The 22,209-nt window shown below is 39.0% G+C and overlaps 1 protein-coding gene across 8 annotated transcripts in view; it reads right to left on the reverse strand.

Moving 5' to 3' along the window:
• The window catches only part of KIF2A (kinesin family member 2A), a 73,951-nt gene that overhangs the window by 38,356 nt on the left and 13,386 nt on the right, over nt 1-22,209 (reverse strand). For all 8 annotated transcript variants that reach the window (XM_020783664.3, XM_078384559.1, XM_020783668.3 and 5 more), the window contains exons 2-4: nt 7,579-7,673; nt 5,846-5,962; nt 3,791-3,845 (exon numbers count right to left, since the gene is read on the reverse strand). In XM_020783664.3, coding sequence (XP_020639323.2) covers nt 3,791-3,845; nt 5,846-5,962; nt 7,579-7,673 — 267 coding nt within the window. The remainder of the gene's footprint in view (nt 1-3,790; nt 3,846-5,845; nt 5,963-7,578; nt 7,674-22,209) is intronic.

The following is a 22,209-nucleotide window of genomic DNA, read 5'->3' on the forward strand; positions in this document are numbered from 1 at the left end:
ATCATTACAAGGCACAGAATAAAATCCTGCTAAAACAAGTTTTAAAAAAGAACAGATTTTTTTTTATATTTATAAAAGAACAATAATTTGGTTATAATCCCTTTCTCAGCAGCAGTATATATATATATATATATATATATATCAAAAGCTTGTTTGAAAAAGTGGTATTTGACTGCCAGTGGAAGGGCAGAAAAGAAGGGGTCAACCTGGTCTCCTGTAGAAGGCAGTTCCATCGCCTGGGAGCAGCCATAAAATCTGTAATCTCCTATGTCCACAGGGAGTATGTTTGTGTGGATGGTGAGACTGAGAGAAAGGCCTCCCCTGAAACTCCACAGAGGCTGGTATAAAATCATACTTATTTCACATCACCTACAGCACAAACTGAAGCTCGATAATGAGCATTCTGAAAAAAGAGATTCATATTCTGAAGTGGACTCTGGAGAACAGCAACTACAGTGGACCCTCGATGTGTGCACGGGTCGACATGCGTACTTTTCAAGGTACGGACTTCTCCAGCCGCAAGATTTCCAATCGACTTGCGGCCAGAGAATCGACCTACGGACCAGAAGAGGGAGGCGAGGAAAGCACCAAATTCAAATTTGGCACTTACCCTGCCTCCCCCTTCCAGTCCGTAGGCCGCCGATCTGCCTCTGGATGTTTTCCAGGGCTTCTCTGCCACCATGGGAGGCATCTTGGAGGTCCCCCCCCGCCACCGATAGTGCCTCCGAAGCACGGTTGGCCGGAGGGGGGGGGACCTCCGAGATGCCTCTCATAGCAGCGGAGAAGCCCTGGAAGGCATCCAGAGTAGACCGGGCCTACCAGGGGAAGCCCTCCCCTGGTAGGCCCGGTCTACCAGGCTTTCTGAAAGCCTGCATCGACAGGGGCAGGTGAGCTCTGAGAGGCCTCTGGCAGTGGCGCTGAAGCCCTTGGAGTCCTCCGGCAGCGGCAATGGCGGTGGACCCCTGGAAGGCTTCGAAAAGGTAAGGTTTGTAATTTTTTAAAATTTATTTTAATTTTGTGGGGGGGTTGTTTCTTGGGCGGGTTACGGATTAATAGGTTTTCAATGCATTCCTATGGGAAATGCATTTTCCACCTACAGACTTTTTGACCTATGGACACTGTTCCAATACGGATTAATTCCGTAGGTCGAGGGTCCACTGCATCAAGTGCTTATATTACACTATACCAATATACTACATTAGTTTAGCATATGGTGCCAGTAATGAGAAACAGAGCAGGGTGGCAGCAAAGACTGACAGTAAAATGTAATAGGTACGGGCTGACATGAGTTGGCAGATGCCCCTGCCCCTGTCATCCAAACTACTATTACAAGCAGCTGAGAAATGCAACTTCTACATTGAGCTGGATGTCAAAGTAAAGCTGGCTGTGAGGACGAGGCAGAAGACTGAGAAGAAACACAGGAAATTGCTCCCACAAACACACAAAACTACATTACAGATGAGATACTTTAACACTTTCAATTAAGCTACTGCATAGGATGGGACTATCTACCATGGAAAATTAAGGATAAATGTTGCCTATAACGGTCGCATTAACTATCATAATTTGTGTCTGCATCATCCTTTCAGATCTAAATCCTTCTGTAATAGTGGCACAGATTCTGGAGAATAAGTAATCATCAGTCTTTGTATCACTCAAGACATTCAGTCTCAAGCATACACCAGTCCAAGATGGGCAGGCAGGGCAACCTCTGTATTGCAATGCAGATGATAAGAGTATTATCAGGGAACAGGCTCTTGAAAACATCTTACCTTCTGAGAGGAATCAAATACTATGTTCAATATACCTCAAGCAGAGCTGAAGTTCAATTATGTGACATGGGGTAAATACAAGATGTTGCCTAACTGTTGCAATGCGATTTTGATGTTGAGCATCATTTTGTTACTGAATCTTGACTATCACTCTAGTCATAACAAGATACCTATTCATAACAGTTGAATCAATATAAAAAATGTTAAATTATTCTGGTTTGGAAAAATAGCATTAAGTAAAATGAAGATTATTCCTAAACTCATTTTTTTATTTTGGATGCTCTCAATAAAGACTGAAGAAATATATCTGAAAGATTGGCAGAACTTGATAAATAGCCATTATGCTGGAAATAAAATAAGGATAAATAAGAAAATATAGTATATTCCACAAAAAGAAGAAGGACTTGCACTACCAAACGTTACAGCATATTACATTGCAAACCAACTTAGACATATTTCAGATATTATTGCACATAATAGAAATTTAATATGGAGGGAATTGAAACTGTCAGAACATTCTAATAAAATGGAAAATATCCTCTTTAAAGAAAAAATTGCAGAAAGAGTAAACAGAATAACTAATCCCTTTTTGAAGAATATGTTAGAATGTTGGAAAGAATTCAGATATATATTGAGTCCACATATCTCACCACTATAAGAAGTGGTGCAGGCTCAGAGTTTCCCTCAAATCCTTAAAACTAAACTTAAAGAAGTATTAGTAGAGAAAGGGCTAAATACAATAAGGTCTTGGATGAAAAAGATAAAAGATAAAAATACTGTAAAGGAAATCTTGGGAGAAGAAGAGGGTATATCTTGGTTAAAAATACTCCAAATGGAAAGTTGGACAAGAGTGGACTAGAAAAGTAGGAGAAATTAGAAAACTGACTAAATTTGAGGAGCCCATAGAGCAAAGACAAGTTCAAGAGGAAGGAAATAAAAGAAAGGGCACAGTAAGTGTGATTTATAAGATTCTAATAAATGTTGGATATAAAAAAACTATGATGAAAAACCAATGGCAAGAGGATTTGGAGGAAGAGGTTAAAAGTGAGGATTGGAACAAAATATGGTTTAAAAGAATAATGAAGAATATGTCTATAAGGGTAAAAGAAAATTGTTATAAGGTTGCATTGAGATGGTATCTTACCCCAGTAAGACTGAATATTATAAATGAAAACATACCATCTCAATGCTGGATATGTAGAAAGGAAAAAGGAAGTTATTTACATATGTGGTGGACTTGAGAAATAAAAAAGAATGGGCATTGGTTTTCAAAGAAATCAGATAAATTATTGGATATAATATTCAAATATCACCAGCTATTGCCCTTTTAAATATAATCAAGGATGACCATCTTAAAAAAGAACAGAAAGAACTAATAGTTATAATGGTCACAGTAGCAAGACTAATATTTGTGAAAAACTGGAAAAATGACAAACAAATTTATCTTGAAGACTGGTATAAAGAAATGTGGAGATTAGTGATAAATTATAAGCTAAGATGTGAAATAAAAGTAAGAAGGGGAGTGACAAAATACAATGATTTAAAAAAGGTATGGGAACTATATTTGAATTATGTTTTTATAAAAGGGAAAGGTCATGAACCAGCAGAAGAACCAATGTATTTTCGAAGTGGAATGGGGTAAAAAAAAAAAAAAAAAAGAATATATTTGGTTATTTGGTCCCAAGGGTGATGGTGGAACCGGGGGGGTATTTTGTATGGCATATATGTACACACTTTTTATGTTAGTACTGTCATTATTGTTTTTCCTTAATTAATTTTTTTTAAAAAAACAAGATACATATCCATATCTTCCAACGGCATTGTCCATGACAACTGTGTTAGCTGTTGTGTTTGCCAAATTACAATTTTTGTCTATTACACTTTTAGTCCTGTTTAGGAGACAGGTGTGAGGTATAAATAAAATGTGGGCTATCAGATGCAAGCACCTGAAACAGACAACTGAAATTTATCACCTTATTTTTCACCAAATATAAAAAAAAATGAATTTACTAACTTACCTCTGTTGTCTCTAGCAGGAGCTTCAACTTTAGAAGGAGCCACAGTCCTTCGATTCTAAGGGAAAATAGATATTTTATAATCTAACGTTTTCAGATAGGCAAAGTAATCTGCAGATTAGAAACCCTTCTGCAGTTAAGGAAGAATATCAGGTCAACAAAATGCAACGTTTCTAAAAGCCCCTTGCTCTCCCCCAAGAAAAAGGGCAAGCCTACTTCACAAGGTTATATAGTTTGATTGTTAAAAAAGCTATGATCTGGGAAACGTTGTTTATTTTATTTATCTCTTTTTACAGGCTGCCTTTCTCCAGATAAGGGGACCCAAGATGGCTCACAATATTAAAATGGGCAACAAAATACAAAACAAGGATCAATGTGAGAAATGAGACATACTGCAATGAAGAATCCCAGTTGTAGATCCCATCAGTTTATTTCTGAACCAACTACCTATGAGATTTTCAGAATGTCAGTATAACACTGTAGTCAATAGTAAAATTATTATAAGAGAGAAGGAAAATAATACTTGCAGTATTACGGTGCACCTGCCGCTGGAATACCAACCAATTTAATGCTAGCACTCACTTTGGTGTATATAAGGGCCAATCACATTTGATGCTGTGTTTGCCTCTTTAAGCTACACTAATATTTTTGAATTGTGCATGAGAGACACAGAGGGACTACCTCATCCTAAAAACCTCCCTGCCCCATTATTGTGATTCAAACAAAATGTAAACACCCTCAATCTGCAATTTGCAGAGAGGGACAGCTCCCATTGTTAAGCCAATATAGTTGTGAGGAAGGAGGACTCAAGTCCCATATCTTCCTTACATCTACCTGAGCCCTTGTGGCCACTGCTTGGTTTCTATAAAGATTCCCTCAACTTAAAGTGATTCATGAAGTATCACATGCAATTTAGATCTTAATTTTAGTACAAATCATATGGAAATCTCCAATAGTCAACATTATCTGCAACAAAACATGTTTACTTTTTATTGCCTACCTCCAAACATCAACAGAACTGTCACTCTGAGATTCTTGTAATCTCAATAAAAGTAACTAAGACTGGATGAGAAAGGACACTCCTGATCAAGAATCTATCTTATGCCTTCTAACATTTATGCATTTCTTCTAAAGTTTAGCTACTGTATTTGGGCTTTGATTTTTGAAAACAAGTAAGGGTCTTCCATAATCAAAATTTATAAAGGGCTGCATTATCCTACTTCACTCTGCCATGCAACTTGTTGCACTCAGAAAATCAAAAGAAAATAAATTCATCCTCTATATCAGTGATGACAAACCATGGCATGCGTGCAACAGCTGGCACACAGAATCCTCTCCATGGGCACACGAACCATAAGTCACTATCAAGAAATACTTACCCATCATCCGATCCCGGTTTTCAGGAAGAACTCTTGGGGAGGGAGGGAGAGCCAAGACGGCAACAGCAGCCGCCACCACATACACAAACACACACATATCCAGACGGCAGGCATGGAAAAATCTGAATCCTGCCGCCTGTACCTTTAAGGATTGCAGCTGGAGGCAGAGCAGGGAGTGTCCCAGGCAGGTACTGGAGGTTGTGCGGCCAAAGGACAGTCGTGGTTGGTTCTGTTTTGCAGTTTGGGCAATCGGGATCAAAAGGTTTGCCATCACTGCTCTATATAAAGCTTATACCTATCGCTCTAAAAATCAGTACAGGAGTACCTCGACTTAAGAATTTAATGCATTCTACAGGACATTACATAACGCTAAAAAATTATAAACAGAAATGCAGATTGCCATAGGAACAGGGGCAGCGCTATAAACCTCCAGGCACAATGCCTCCTGGGGAAACTTTCTTTGTACTCTGAAAAAACCCAGAAAAAAATAAAAACCAAGGCATTATTTTCAATGGATTTTGCTTCGTAAACCGAAAATTATGTTAACCTAGGCGTTCCTAAACCGAAGTACCACTGCAGATGGCAAACCTAGATTCTAAAACAGAGAACATCACATACCAATTGGCAAACTGAATGATGGCAACTTCATTCTAGCAACATAGCATTATGTATCACCAACCTTCACTATTTTGTTAACTTTAGCTGAAGGTGTTGGAGGTGGTGGGGTCTCTGGGCTGGGATCATCATCTTCAGGAGCCAGGTCTGGGTTAAGTGAAAATATACTCTCCAGATCAATCTGCATACAAGAAAAAAAAACACCAAACAAGTGGATACATCCTGTATTTTTATTTTAAACAACTAAGCCCGCATAGGTGTGCTGCTACAATACACCATTCACTTCCAATTTGAGGCTGCTGCGGAAACTTCAGGTGGTGCAGAATGCGGCGGCTAGACTACTTAGTGGAGTGAAAAAATACCAGCATATTTCTCCCACTCTGGCCGCATTGCATTGGCTGCCCATCCGCTTCCGCATCGACTTCAAAGTGTTGATGCTTACATACAAAACCCTAAACGATACCTGGCGGAATGCCTACTCCCACCAAGATCTACCCGTGTCACTCGTGCGAGCCAGGAGGTGAGGCTGAGGAGCCTAACGCCGAGTTAAATAAATACGGAAGGAAAAGACAAGAAATCGGGCCTTCTCGGCGGTGACTCCTCGCCTCTGGAACAACCTACCTCCTGAGATCCGTGTGGCTCCTTTGCTGGGTATCTTTAAAAATCAACTTAAAACATGGATGTTTCGGCAGGCCTTCCTTCCAGTCAATCCCTGATACCGTCTATCTTCCTTCTATTTGTCTATTCTATTATGTCTATTTCTTTGTAAAATTGTTTTATATTTATTTACTGTTCTATTTTATGCTGTTAGCCGCCTACAGTGGTCTTAACCGACCAGATAGGCAGGATATAAATAAATAAATAAATAAATAAATAAATAAATAAATAAATAAATAAATAAATAAATAAATAAATAAATAAATAAATAAATAAATACACTGCCATTTGTTTTACCTTATTCTTTGAAGACTTATTTTCTGCAAAAGCTCTGATCTTGTCTCTGTTGCACTCCCCAAAGTATTTTACACAGGAGCATTCCACTAGTGAGACAACTGTTGTTACATTTTTCACACTCTTTGCTCTTCTGTCAATTTGGGGGCAAGTCTACTGACAGCTTTGTGTCCTAATAGTGCCAGAGTCAGGAAAGGTCCGCCTGGCACTACAGCTGAATTCATTCAGTCATTTTCCAAAATGATTTATCCATTAAACACATAAAAGTAGGTTTCAAACATGGGAGAGAAAAATATCTCTCAATCAGGCAGAGCAGATTGTAACTGCTTTTATTTTGGGATGCTAAAAAGCATACAGCTGAACAATGCAAAATCTACTGTGTCATCTGAACCTTCACTTTTCTTCAACTACCTCATATTATATAATTAGTGTCTGTCTAATTTGTAGCACTTCTATGTTATGAAGTACTACTATACATTTCTCTACAATGAATTCATGTTCTAATTAATTGAGACTTTAAGAGATCAGAAGCAAGTATACAGAATCTCTACATAAAATGAGTATCTGACATTTTTCAGAGATGATGCAGTATAAACTCTAGTAGTCCTGGTCCCCTCAGTAGGTGCTCCAAATTTTCAGCAACTATTTTATAACACATTTTAAATAACTACTTATTTATTTATGACATTTCATTGCCAAACCATAACATTTTTCTCTGAGCAGCATCCATGCACAAAACCGTGCAACATAAATATATTAAAATACTATGTCTGTTCCCAAATATACTGTAGACAAATTAAAAACAAAACATATAATTTCTAGATGATGAATAAGATTAACTTGTACCTCTTTTCCTTTAGTATCACCATTTTCAATCCATTCAACAGTAACACTTTCATTATCCTCATTTAGAGATGTTACCATAGCTTCATGTATTCGGCCTAGAAGAGAAACATTTATATAAAACATCTACTCTGCTTTTTGAATGTATAATCCTCAAAGAGACTTACAACAGACTGTAATAATGAACACTCTTACATAGAATATCTGTATCAGTAGCTACACCAATAGATGCACAAAGACTATAAAACTCATACAATTCAAGGGGCTTGGCCCTCTAGTCAAGAGATGGAGTACACTTCCTTTGTACTCTCCATTCCAGAGGCAACTGACAGTTGGAGTTCAATGTTCTCTCTGGAAGCAGGGAGGTGCAACCTTCCTGCAGCTGCCCCCTCTCTTTTTAATTATTTACAGTTTATTCTCAAAGGCTTTCACAGCCAGGATCCTCCAGAACACGGCCAAACAGCCCGAAAAACCTACCACAACCATATTTACAGTTTATTTGGGGTTTATGGGGTTTGTTTAAAATACAGCAGAAAAAAAAGTCAACTGTTCACCGTAGCCCACCCATGGCCCCCCAGCTTTTCCTTTTCCACTCTATTTGGTAACCCAACCCATATACCTACAACTACATCAACTTCTCCACAGCTAACACAGCTTCTTCAAGTACTACAGTTCTGCTTCTATATATTGGTCATTGATGCTTGCACCCTTGCAAGAACAGATATAAAGCACACAATGCAAAAAAGGACAATGAAGGAGAAGGTAGATACAGTGGGGTCTCTACTTAAGAACGTCCCTACTTAAGAACAATCCAACTTAAGAACAGCTCCATTTGCTAAATTTTGCTTCTACTTGAGAACAGAAATCCAAGATAAGAACAGGAAAAAAACCTTTCCTGCTCTTTTTTTAACCTTAGGTCATCTTAGGTTAAAAAAAAATTCTCCCTCTAGTGGTAGAGGTAGTAGTTCCTATGGGAACTAATGCTTCAATGTACGAACGCACCTCTACATAACAAAAAAACAGCCAGAACGGATTAATTGGTTTTCAGTCCATTCCTATGGGAAATTTTGCTTCAACTTAAGAACGTTTCAACTTAAGAACACCATTCCAAAACGGATTAAGTTCTTAAGTAGAGGTTCCCCTGTAGTTTCTATGGACGGAAAAGAGCAGATACGGATTAAATGGTTTTCAATGCATTCCTATGGGAAATGCAGATTCAACATAAGAACGTTTCAACTTGAGAACCACCTTCCAATACGGATTAAGTTCTTAAGTAGAGACCCCACTGTAAATGGTACATGGATGGTGACATCAGCATAGCAACCTTCACACCCTCGCGTCTATCACTACTGAACAACCCTAGGAAAGTGACCCATATATTTTGATATCTTTTGCCTACTCTCCCTCCTGTTGTATGCTATTTTTATGTTCACAGTCAAATCCATAATGTCTTCTACCCAGTTTTCAATATGCTGAGCTAGAGAACTTCCAGTTTTGTAAAATGATGTGTGTAACCATCAAGTCTGTCTTTAGTGTTTACCACCTGCATCTGTTTCTGACATTTCATTTCTCAGGCAGGCAGAATGAAGGGAAGCACATTCTGGCCTCTGCCATCAGTTGCTGGGAAGTTGTGTTCCCTGTTACCTAGCAAAGATGAAACAGCAAGGGGTGACTAAGCCAGCCTCTTCAAACAGGTGAAGGTTCTCTGCTTAGTTGCATTCTCTGCTAGAAGGCAGGTAACGCAACTTCCTAGCAGTAAATGGCTGAAGCCAAAGAGTGTTTCCCTTCACTCTAAAGTCACAAAACGGCTGACTTTCCTTCAACAAGTTATACAATTTATCCCAAATTATATTACTTTACCTCCAGAATTTTATTTCAAGTTTAGAGGGCATAATAATTACCCACTGCTACTCTTACAGTCAGCTCAATCCTATACATTTCTATTCAAAAAATGTATCTAGAATGACAGCCTATATTGCATTTCGATTACTTGAAACAGTTTGACGTGCCCTGTATTTTTCCTTGTTGCCACGCATTTGTCTTCCAAATATAATCATTACCAATAATGGTTATAAACTGTGGTTTATTTATTTATTTATGTATTTATGTATTTATGTATTTATGTATTTATGTATGTATGTATGTATTTATTTATTTATTTATTTATTTATTGGACTTATATACCGCCCCATAGCGCTACAAGCACTCTCCGGGCGGTTTACAATTTGAATTATACAGGCTACACATTGCCCCCCCCCCAGCAAGCTGGGTACTCATTTTACCGACCTCGGAAGGATGGAAGGCTGAGTCAACCTTGAGCCGGCTACCTGGGTATATAAGATGAAACTCACTATAGAGTTGAGACTACACACTTTATAGACCAAGACTGGAGTTCCTGAGATTCCACAGCAGTCATAAAGGCAAGATTCCTTAAGCACAAGCACTGATGGATAAGACCACTAACATTTTGAAGAGCCCACAGAAAATGTTTTACACACATATCAAAAAAAAAAAAAAACAACACACAGCTGGAGGTTGTTCATTTGTTGTTTTTAACCTTTGCACAAATGCAACTATGAACAGCTGATTAGTTTAAAAAGCAGATTGCATTACAGGAGTTGCAACTGAATCCTCCCTTTGGATCATAGCTCATTAGGAAAGCCTTTCAAATCAGTCAACAGAACTTGAGCTATCTCACATACCTATGTTAATAATTTGTGATTTAATACTGATAACCTGAAAAGGTATGGGCCCTACTATTGATTTACAAATACCTCCCTGCCTTCTCTTCTAAAAGCAGTTCCTGGTGAGTAGGTGAAAATTTGCAATTTATGTCTGAAAGAGATGATAGGAGAAAAAGAAACGGGTGTCACCAAATACAGTATAACTTTTTTAGAAAGAAAAGTAACTATCAGAAAAAAATAGTCTTCTCACACTGAATGATACATAGTATTCTGAACATCTAAAATCAATGTCAAGTGATTAAAGATCCCTATAGTATTTTTATGTGGGAAGCACTCAATGAGCATGGGAATAATGAATATGGGAATACAGTGGACCCTTGACTTACAGACGGCTTGACTTACAGACTTTTTGAGTTACAGACTTCTCTGGCCGCAAAATTTAGGTTTGACTTGCAGCCTGAGAATTGACTTACAGACCAGAAAAAAACCAAAATGGAACAAAAACAGCCTGTTACGGGATTAATCGGTTTTCAATGCACTGTAGGTCAATGGAGACTTGGCCTACAGACTTTTTGACTTGAGAACGGCCTTCCAATACGGATTAAGTTCTCAAGTCAAGACCCCACTGTATGCAATTACTTTACCAATTTATTGCAAAATTGGACTAATAAATTACAGTGGGGTCTCGACTTAAGAACTTAATCCGTATTGGAAGGTGGTTCTCAAGTTGAAAAGTTCTTATGTTGAATCTGCATTTCCCATAGGAATGCACTGAAAACCATTTAATCTGTATCTGCTCTTTTCCGTCCATAGAAACTACAGTGGAACCTCTACTTAAGAACTTAATCCGTTTTGGAATGGTGTTCTTAAGTTGAAGCAAAATTTCCCATAGAAATGGACTGAAAACCAATTAATCTGTTCTGGCTGTTTTTTTGTTATGTAGAGGTGCGTTCGTACATTGAAGCATTAGTTCCCATAGGAACTAATGCAAAGCTGGTTAATACATACTCTACCACTAGAGGGAGAATTTTTTTTTAACCTAAGATGACCTAAGGTTAAAAAAAGAGCAGGAAAGGTTTTTTTTTCCTGTTCTTATCTTGGATTTCTGTTCTCAAGGAGAAGCAAAATTTAGCAAATGGAGCTGTTCTTAAGTTGGATTGTTCTTAAGTAGGGACGTTCTTAAGTAGAGACCCCACTGTACATCCAATGGCTTCCTTCCTTTAGGTTCCACTCTTACCAGAATTACTAATAACATTACTTGTAGTTTGTATACAAAGAAAGTATTAGTAACTTCTTCTCTCAAATTCTGCTCACTAACTAGTCACACCCAATGGCACAACACATCAAGGCAACACCCCAAACAGATAACCAAGCATTTATCTCCTATTTACAATGTAAGCAATTCCCTCTCTTCATGGGTGTTTCCTCACTCATCTAGATTTCTCTAAAAATGAGCAAGGTAGCCAAAGCAATCTTCCTCTTTCCAGTTATAATTCCTTTCTATTTGTTGTTGTTTAGTCATCAAGTTGTGTCCGACTCTTCATGACCCCATGGACCAGAGTACGCCAGGCCCTCCTGTCTTCCACTGCCTCCCGGAGTTTGGTCAAATTCATGTTAGTGGCTTCAATGACACTGTTCAACCATCTCAACCATAGCAATTCATTTCTATACTTCACTCAATCAACATTTGGGTGCCTATTTGAACAAAATGTACTTTTATACAGCTTGAGTTCCTCTGCACCAATGTGGGACTAATTAACACAGCTTCTTCAAGTACTTAGATAAATTTCAGCCAGAGCCAAAGTTATATCTCGCCACTAAAACAGACTGACTGAATTTAATACAGTGCACTGAAACAGTAGGAGTCCATCCTTTCCAGATAGTGACCTACTTTAGAATACAAAAGGGCATGGGAGAGGACAGCAAAAACCAAGTGTCAAAGAGGTTTCGTGATAAATACTTTTAGATTCAGCAACTAGCAATTATCTTCTAACTATTATTGTGGGAGAACAGCCCAATGCATACATTTGGATGAGTTCCATAACATCCTAGCTATAATCCTGTCTGTCACGCTAAATGTAAGGGTAAAAGTAATTTCCAAAGACCAAAGCTGATTGATCCAAGTGAATACTAAATTTTTGCTATTGTTGGATTATACCAGATATTAAATGGATGGGGATATTGCAGTACAGGCAGTAAAATCCAATGAAGAACATGCACTCTCCCATTTTGGCAGGAGTGGGCGAGCAAAATTTCTTCTAAACTCCCTTGAGCTGGAAAAAAATAGTATGAGAGTTTTTATAGACTACTGTACTGCACATATGAGTCCGTCAATAACATAATTCTTTTTGAATTCATGATAGTTTTTTTAATAGTTTGGAAATTCAGTGGGAATAAGAAAATATTTGATGCACTTTACATGTTTTGTTCTGGGCTCTGGCACTAGGGGGAAGAGAATGAATCAGAGCAGAAAAAGCAAACTGAATGAAACATTATCATTCCCTGCACATGCATGTTTTTTATTTAGGAATTTAACAGCATTATGCCTTAGTACTAACAGTATACAGAAAAGTTTGTACATAAACTTGGGATCCAAGGCAATGGTGCACATTCTAAATGGCATCACTGGCCTGTTACATGGGAGCTGAGACCAGGTAAATAATACAATGTGAATGTAAACAAACACTTCTCTCTACACAGGCTGCACAGGTAGAGGATTACTTCTGCACATAGAACTCCCTTTCAGAAACAACACAATCAAGCCACAGTAGTTCCTGCACTGCTAATTTGCCCATTTATATTTATATGATGGGCTCACCATGGGGCTCCCCTTGAAGAACACATGAAATCAGCAGCTACAATAATATGTGGCAGCTAAACTGCTTAGAGGAACACCATATGGAAACCATATGGCACACTGTTTTTCAAGGCAGTGTGCAGTAGTTGCCAACACTTTTCAAGTCAGCTTAGGTGTTGATGATTTTTAACACAGTACAACTCAGTTTGTAGATTCTATTTCATCTGAGTTAAATTTTTAAAAACTTTTAACTGTTGTGAGGTGTTTTATTTTAAGGTGTTCTCATAAATTGCATCCCTACCTGAGACCTGTTCATAGCACAGGCTAGAAATGATCGACACCTAACTTTTTTTCTCCTGCCTTTGCTTTGTGAAAATTTAAACCTCTGATGTTTTGATGAAACCAGGAAATGACCATTATGCTTACTTGTCTTGCCCAAAGGGAATGAATGACTCACATCCAAGAAGACGGTCAATCCCTGAAGTCTATTTCCTCAAAGTATAAATGTATGTTTCATTGCAGTTAAGTGTGATACACTTCTGCTCATAATACAGGAGTACAATACTTGATTTAACAACAGATCTCTGATATAGTGTGAGATACAGGATGAGTCTTTCTCCAGAGAGTTCAGATTTGCAATGAGCAAATTTCATCATCTGCTGATTTAGCTTCTCTTTCCTCATCACCACCACTACTAAAAATAGCATCTACATACAAATCAAAACTATTGCTCCCGGACTGAGGTAACAGAAAGCAATATGCCTATTACAGCCAAACATCTCTCTCCTTTACATCTAAATCCAAGGAAGCTATTCACACTCTAAATCATTGTCAGTGATATTAGTAACAGACAAGATGAGGGCAAGAAAAATGAAGCATAATCCAGAGAAGACTGGGTGCTCTTGGCCAGTCAAAAGGCCAATCATGGAATAGGGATTACAATTTAATTATGCAGGCGACACACTGTCACCCCAGAGTTGGGTATTAATTTACCAACCTCAGAAGGATGGAAGACTGAGTCAATCTGAAGCCAACAACCTGGGATTGAATTTGGGTTATGAGCAGAGTTTTGGTTTCAGTACGCAATTTAACCCACTGAACCACTAGGCGCCATTATACCAACTGTACTTCTGGGAGATGTTGGATCTGCCCATGTAAATTTAATTTTGGGCTACTATAACATGATCTGCGTGGGCTTGCCTTCCCAACATGTTCAGAAACTTCAGCTGCTCAGAATATCCTAGCCAGACTTCCATGCATGAGTAAGTACCAAAAAAAGGGACTCCTTTCAATGACAGTTTCGCTGGCTGGCCGTTCCAGACACAATTCTAAGTAATGGCCTGACCTATAAAACCCTATACAACGTGAAACCAAATTAACTGAAGACCATGTTCTGTCTTACAAACCTGCCCACAATTCAAGATCTTCAGAAGGAGACTGTTGCGATTGCTTTTGAAGTCCCTAATACCCTGGTCTTCACAAGGTTCTCGCTCCTTTCTTTTTGCTGCCACCAGATATTAGTGTTTTAATATCAATTAAATGTCGGGACATGTGTGATGCCAAACATAAATCTTTTATTTAACAAGGGAAGATGATACAGTTGGGACTGGTAGAATAAATTACAGGATGCAAATCACTTATATTGAATCTATTAGAATATTTCTTTCTTAACTCTTTTAAACCTCTATTTCAATCTACATGCTTACAGTTCTCTAACTCACTCTTCACTACTCTTAAGCCACATACAGTCTCTCTCCAGACCCTCTCTCCCGGTCTTTTCATCTTTTCCCCACCCTCCCTGGTTCTGCCTTCCGTTCTCTCATTGGCTCCTGTGTGAATGTTCCGCAGAGATGGGCAGGTGAGGTCAGGGATGTTCGCTACAGAGACTTTCTCTCATTCCTGCTACTTTCAGAGGTACAATTTGTGGAAACATGAAGAAGGTGTTTTGTTGTTGTTTTCTGCCACCTGCGTGCTCTGGAACTCAATACCAAATTTTGTGTGGTTCCATCTTTACTGTCTTTCTGTAACATGCAGACATTTTTTCAGATAGTCTGAACTGCACCTGGAGACACCTGCTTGTCATTATTTCATTTTTACCTATGCATTTTTAATTGTGTTCTGGTGTTTTAAGTGTGTTTAGTTCCATTTGAATTTTACTATACACCTCAAGTGCCATATTTGAAAGAAAGGTGAGATACAAATTTAGTAAATTGAATAGAGAGCTGTGCATCCTCAGCAAACTGATGGCATCTCTCTCATTTCCCCAGAGATTTTCTTTTGTCACTTAACAACTTAGATGGGTTAAAGCAGGGGCAGTTCTGACAGCCACAGGTAAATTTTTGAGTCAGGATCCTGTTGAAGTCAAACCACTTGTATAAGGGATACCGTACAAGTCATTTCACTTCTTCAGTGCTTGCTCAAGAAACATCTGGGACCTCTTTGTGCAAGCAAAAGCTAGTTACTCGGAACAGAGATCTCTGCTTGTATAAGGGTGACACTTACATAAACTAAAGAGTCTATGTAATTGAACTGCCAGAGTTCATGCTCCAACAGCTCACAAAAGCAGCATGGCCTCGAAATCTGAAGAGCCAGTCTTAAACCTGAACATTAACTTACCTCAGGGGGACAAACACATAAAATGCTTTCTTTTTAAAAATCATTCTTTTAATGGAGGCAAAAAAAAATACTGTATCACTCAATGAAGCACCAATGTACGACAAGGGTTAGAATGTTGTGCTATGACTAGAGAAACTTGGTTTCAGATCTCCACTGTGTTTCCAACTCTACTGAGCCATCATATGCCAACTGTTGTTTCTCAACCTAAACTACCTCACCAGATTTTTACAGTGGGAGCAACTTTATATACCCTTTCCCCCCCAAAAATAAGACCTAACCTGAAAATAAGCCCTAGTATTTTTCAGGATGCTCATAATATAAGCCCTACCCCAGAAATAAGCCCTAGTTAAGTGAAACCCCACCCTCCACTACTGTGCAGCAATCAGAAGATGAAATGACTATAAAATAAAACATCCCCTGAAAAGAAGGCCTAATGCGTTTTTTGGAGCAAAAACTAATATAAGACCCTGTCTTATTTTCGGGGAAACATGGTACACTACCCTAAAAATCTTTAGAGCGGTTATTTCTTAACCATTTAACCTTTGCCCTCTTGATAAATATAAAAATCTCATGCCTCTATCTTCAGTCCAAACTCCCCCAATAATTCTATTAATTTTTGCTCCAAAAAATGCAGTAGGGCTTATTTTCGGGGGATTTGTTTTCATGTACAACAATCTACATTTATTCAAATACTGTCATGTCATCTTCTTCTGGTTGCTGCACAATGGTGGAGGGTGGGGTTTCACTTAACAAGGGCTTATTTTGGGGGTAGGGCTTATATTCCGAGCATCATACGAGGGCTTATTTTCAGGTTGGGTCTTATTTTCGGGGAAACAGGGTAAGCAATTCTTTTTTTCAAACAAAAAGTATACTGTAGTACTATTGGGCTTTTCCTAAAATACATATGCCTTCCTTAGAATCCTGATATGCTCCTGAGGAAAAGCCTCACTGATTTAGAATTACAAACTTAGAGCCATCTGGTTGACCACTGAGCTAGAAAATGAAGCTGGATAATGATGAATCTTTGGTTATTTGGAGTAAATGAACTTTTATTTTGTGTAGCAATATATACAGTAGAAGCCCAAGAAAAATAAAGCAGTTTTAAACAAATTCTCTGTGGCTATTGTTTTTGCATTTCACCAAAGCTACACAGAAGATATACCTAAACATGTATAGAGAGACCATCACAGAACTTGGTATCTAGCAAACTGGTAAAAGATAAACATGCTAGTCATTCTGTTCAGGAATGCTTCAGTGTGAGTCTGAATATTTAGCACATCTATTTTTATCTGTACTCCAATAATGAGGTTTCAAATTACTGCCTTCCATACGCTCAGATTATTTGATCCAGAGAATTATTTCGGATAGTCTGCTCAATTCTTCCTTTATGCAATTTCATACCTGCACATTTTGTTATTCCTGTCACATTATGAATTGTTCTTTTTCCACTCCTCCTGTTGTCAAGCTTCAGATATCTGTAGCATCGCTCGGATAAATGTTCCTCAACCAACATTTTTAACATAAGACGATAACATTTTGGGGTGGGCAAACCAAAATATCTCCTCCCTAGCTTATACTTCTGTAAACCATTAGCTCCACTGGTTCACCACTTTTTTTACTTTCAAGTTGTCCTTCATTGAAGTAACAATGATGTCTTAAAGCCAATCAGATTTGGCTACATGGCAATATCACTAAAGACTAACAAAGGTGATTTAGAAACACCAAAGCTGTTGGCTGATGCAAAGCCTCAGAGTAGATCCTTGCAGCAGCTTACTCAAAATTGATACACAAAGGCTGGAAGTGTCAGGAAACCTTTTTGCAGAATCCCACACTTAAAAAACATTTCTGTTACATACTGGCAAGCTGCATCTGACTTCAGACCTTAACAAGGTTTTCAATGTATGTAAAATATTTAAGGAGTGCCTTTACCACTGCCATAGGGACGGCATGGCGCTGTGGGTTAAACCACAGAAGCCTCTGTGCTGCAGGGTCAGAAGACCAGCAGTTGTAAGGTCGAATCCATGCAACGGAGTGAGCTCCCGTCGCTTTGTCCCAGCTCCTCGCCAACCTAGCAGTTCGGAAGCATGTAAATGCGAGTAGATAAATAGGTACCACCTCGGTGGGAAGGTAAAACGGCGCTCCCTAGTCACGCTGGCCACGTGACAATGGAAACTGTCTTCGGACAAGCGCTGGCTCTATGGCTGGAAAAACGGGATAAGCACCGCCCCCTAGAGTCAGACACGACTGGACTAAAAATGTCAAGGGGAACCTTTACCTTTACCCACTGCCATATCTTCCCACCCGTGGGTTTCTATGCCTTAGCAGGATTTGAACCTGAATCTCCTGGGTCCTAGTCTGTCACTCTATCCAGTTCAGCACAATGCTTCTCAAAACACACACACAAATAAACACCTAAAAAAATCTAAATGGAGATAAAATGCTTCCAAAATATCCCATCCCACTCCATTAAGGTTTAGTCCGCATTTGTCAATTTGTCTGCCTTAGATTTTTGCTCTCCAACTCAAGCTACATAGATTATTTCAGCTATTTATTACAACTTTAGCCACTGTTCTAGTTTAATTTACAAGACCGTATATTGTATGGTTTAGATACTAATGTATGAACTAAAGGCATACCTTATTGCTGTTATAACACTTAGGCCATAATATGTGCACTTAATGAGATAGCACTTCTATCTCATGCAGTGTCTGCATGGTGATCTAATCTTTCCAGAACATCCTCATCAGAAATAAAATCCATACCAACAAACTCTGTACTGTTTCTACAAAGCATCAAAGAGAATGTTACTTAAGGGCAAATAAAACACCAAAGGCCTGCAGCAGTTCCCAGGACACAACCTTGTTTGATGTAAGTTTGAAGCTGCATCAACTATTTTGCCATTCTTAATACAATGTCCTCCTATACATCATGCCCACAATCCACTTCACTCTACTTCTATCTATACACAACACAATGCTATTGATTCTATATATCTACCTACATTACAGAGGCTGCAAGCAGGACTCTTCCTTCAAAACTGGAAGGTGATGTGCCTCAGTATCGAAAAGAGATACTTTACCAAAGATTCATTTCAGCTTCAATCTTACATCAATCAAGATTGAATCCTGGAGACTGCATGCAGTTCAGTATTCTCTTTCCAGTCTCAAAGCCTGACACTGCACAGAAGGCACCTTCCAGAACACAGCTTTCGGATGACTTCACTGTCAGCAGCAATTTTTGGTAATTAAAGTTGGGGTTTTAGAGGAGGTAGTCATGTTAGTCTGTGCTAGCATTTCTGGAAAAAACACCAGATATATGCAATGTGATCTTGAGTGTTTCCTCTTCGAAACCCAGTTTGGATATGATGTATTTCTCGCTCCATATAAAGTACAGTGGGGTCTCGACTTAAGAACTTAATCCGTATTGGAAGGTGGCTCTCAAGTCGAAAAGTTCTGAAGTCGAATCTGCATTTCCCATAGGAATGCATTGAAAACCATTTAATCCGTATCTGCTCTTTTCTGTCCATAGAAACTAATGGGAAGCTGCTATTCTGTCTTCTGCCACTAGAGGGGGATATTTTCTTTCTTTTTTCCCCTTAGGTTCAGGGAAGGCAGAGAACAATAAAGGCAGCACTTTAGAACTCTTTTTTTAAAAAAACAAAGCCAATTTTAAATAATGTTTTAAAGCATGTTGTGCTGATTTTTTCAGCACAAAGGCACTCAGGCAGGCTTTTTAGGTGCTGAGCAAGCCTCCTGAAGCCTGCTCAGAGCCAGCCGATCAGCTGTTAGGCGGGGAGAGGAGCGGGGAAAACCACAAAATGGCTGCCAGGCTCTTTCTGGATGTCAGCTTTTAGCTCTTTCCTGCTCTTTTTCCTGTGGTTTGGGGGCTACCAAGGCCTGGTAAGTGACGTTATTTAACAGTACAGTATTTATTTTTAAGTTTCTGACCCTTTTCCCCCTTCCAGAAGCCTCTAAGGGGAGGGAGGGGGGACTTTTTTCCCTGTTCGTAACTCGAGGGAAGTTCTCATGTCGAGTCCTTACTTTCCCTATAGGGCAGGTTTGTAACTCGAATTGTTCGCAAGTTGGGTCGTTCGTAAGTCGAGACCCCACTGTAATAGCTTTTGTTTCAACACCTTGAGCATCACTTTGCTTGCACGACCACTTAAAGCAATGATCCTACAACAAATGCAGTCCTTAGCATCTCCTTTTCTTAGGGATTGAAATGTATATACTGTACAGTATTGTTTCCAGTCTGTGTGCCATCATTTTGTTTTTCCACATATGCTGACATATTGTTTGAAAGATTCATTCTCTGTAGCTTGAAATAGATCTATCAGTATTCCATCTATCCCTGATGATTTATCACTTCCTAATGCGTTCAGCTACACTCAATATGCCAGCAAGTTTGGAAAACTCAGCAGTGGCCAGAGGATTGGAAAAGATTAGTCTACATCCCAATCCGAAAGAAGGGCAGTGCCAAAAATGCTCCAGCTACCATACAATTGCACTCATTTCACACACTAGCAAGGTTATGCTCAAAATCCTACAAGGTAGGCTTCGGCAGTATGTGGACCATGAACTCCCAGAAGTACAAGCTGTATTTTGAAGGGGCAGAGGAACTAGAGACCAAATTGCTAACATGCGCTGGATTATGGGGAAAGCCAGAGAGAAACAGAAAAATATCTACTTCTGCTTCATTGACTATGCAAAAGCCTTTGACTGTGTGGACCACAGCAAACTATGGCAGGTCCTTAAAGAAATGGGAGTGCCTGACCACCTTATCTATCTCCTGAGAAATCTATACGTGGGACAGGAAGCAACAGTTGGAACTAGATATGGAACAACTGATTGGTTCAAAATTGGGAAAGGAGTACGACAAGGCTGTACTGTATATTGTCTCCTTGCTTATTTAACTTATATGCAGATTACATCATGCAAAAGGCTGAAATGGATGAATCCCAAGCCGGAATTAAGATTGCCAGAAAAAATAACCTCAGATATGCAGATGATATCACTCTGATGGCAGAAAGTGAGGAGGAATTAAAGAACCTCCGAATAAGGATGAAAGAGAAGAGCACAAAAAATGTTCTGAAGCTCAACATTAAAAAAAAATTAAGATCATGGCCACTGGTCCCATCATCTCCTGGCAAATAGAAGGGGAAGAGATGGAGGCAGTGACAGATTTTACTTTCTTGGGCTCCATGATCACTGCAGATGGGGACAGCAGCCACGAAATTAAGACACCTGCTTCTGGGAGGGAAGCGATAACAAACCTAGACAGCATCTTAAAAAGCAGAGACATCACCTTGACGACAAAGGTCTGCATAGTCAAAGCTATGGTTTTCCAGTAGTGATGTATGGAAGTGAGAGCTGGGCCATAAAGAAGGCTGACCGCCGAAGAATGGATGCTTTTGAATTGTGGTGCTGGAGGAGGCTCTTGAGAGTCCTCTGGACTGCAAGGAAAACAAACCTATCAATTCTAAATCAACCCTGAGTGCTCACTGGAAGGGCAGATCCTGAAGCTGAGGCTCCAATACTTTGGCCATCTCATGAGAAGAGAAGACTCCCTCGAAAAGACCCTGATGTTGGGAAAGTGTGAAGGCAAGAGGAGAAGGGGAAAACAGAGAACGAGATGGATGACAGTGTCATCGATGCTACCAATATGAATTTGACCCAACTCTGGGAGGCAGTGGAAGACAGGCGGACATGGCGTGCTTTGGTCCATGAGGTCACAAAGAGTCGGACATGACTTAAAGACTAAACAACAACAATGCTTTCAGAGCAGCTTTCACTTAATTTTCTAGAACTACAGGTTCTTGATTATAGGCTCTCTCTTCAAAGGGATCTGTCATCCTTTTATCCTTTCTGTATACATCTTCAGAATACTGTTTTCACCTTCTCTTTATTTTCTCCTGATCAGATAGTATACTTCCCTGTTAGCATTCCTAATCTAGGTTTAAATTTCCCTTTGATTTCTTGGACCTTATGGAAAAATTCCCTTGTTTTCCCAATTTTGTTACTCTTCTCTATTTCTTTGCACTGGTTGAAGTAGTAGTTCTCTTTATCTCTACAAGACAGTCACTGAAAAACTGTATTTAGGGTTCTGACCCTTTTCTGTCACCATTTACTCTTTACTTTCAGATTATATAAAACGAACTGGAATAATCAGTGTCAGTTACCTTTTTTAGAAAAATAAGAATGCTACAAACTGCTGGTACATTGTACAATGCAAACTTAAGCAGTAACCACACTCCTATAACCAGAAACAATTAGTTATACTGATATAGAACTTAAGCTGTCGTTTACCACCTCTGAATCCTACATAGTATGGAATCTACATATCCATTGGACTGCCACTAATCATACGAGCATCTGTATCAATTGAGCTTATCCAGAGAACTACTCTTCTAAAGGTGAAACGGTTAAACCTCAAATGTTTAAGAAGAGATATTTTCATGTTGCTGCTCCTATAATGTACTCAGAAATAATTGTCTTTCTGATTCCCTGCAAAATATGACATCCTCAGGAAGGGATGTAT

The sequence above is a fragment of the Pogona vitticeps genome, chromosome 2 (assembly GCF_051106095.1).
Source record: "Pogona vitticeps strain Pit_001003342236 chromosome 2, PviZW2.1, whole genome shotgun sequence".
In the NCBI taxonomy this organism is placed as follows: Eukaryota; Metazoa; Chordata; class Lepidosauria; order Squamata; family Agamidae; genus Pogona; species Pogona vitticeps.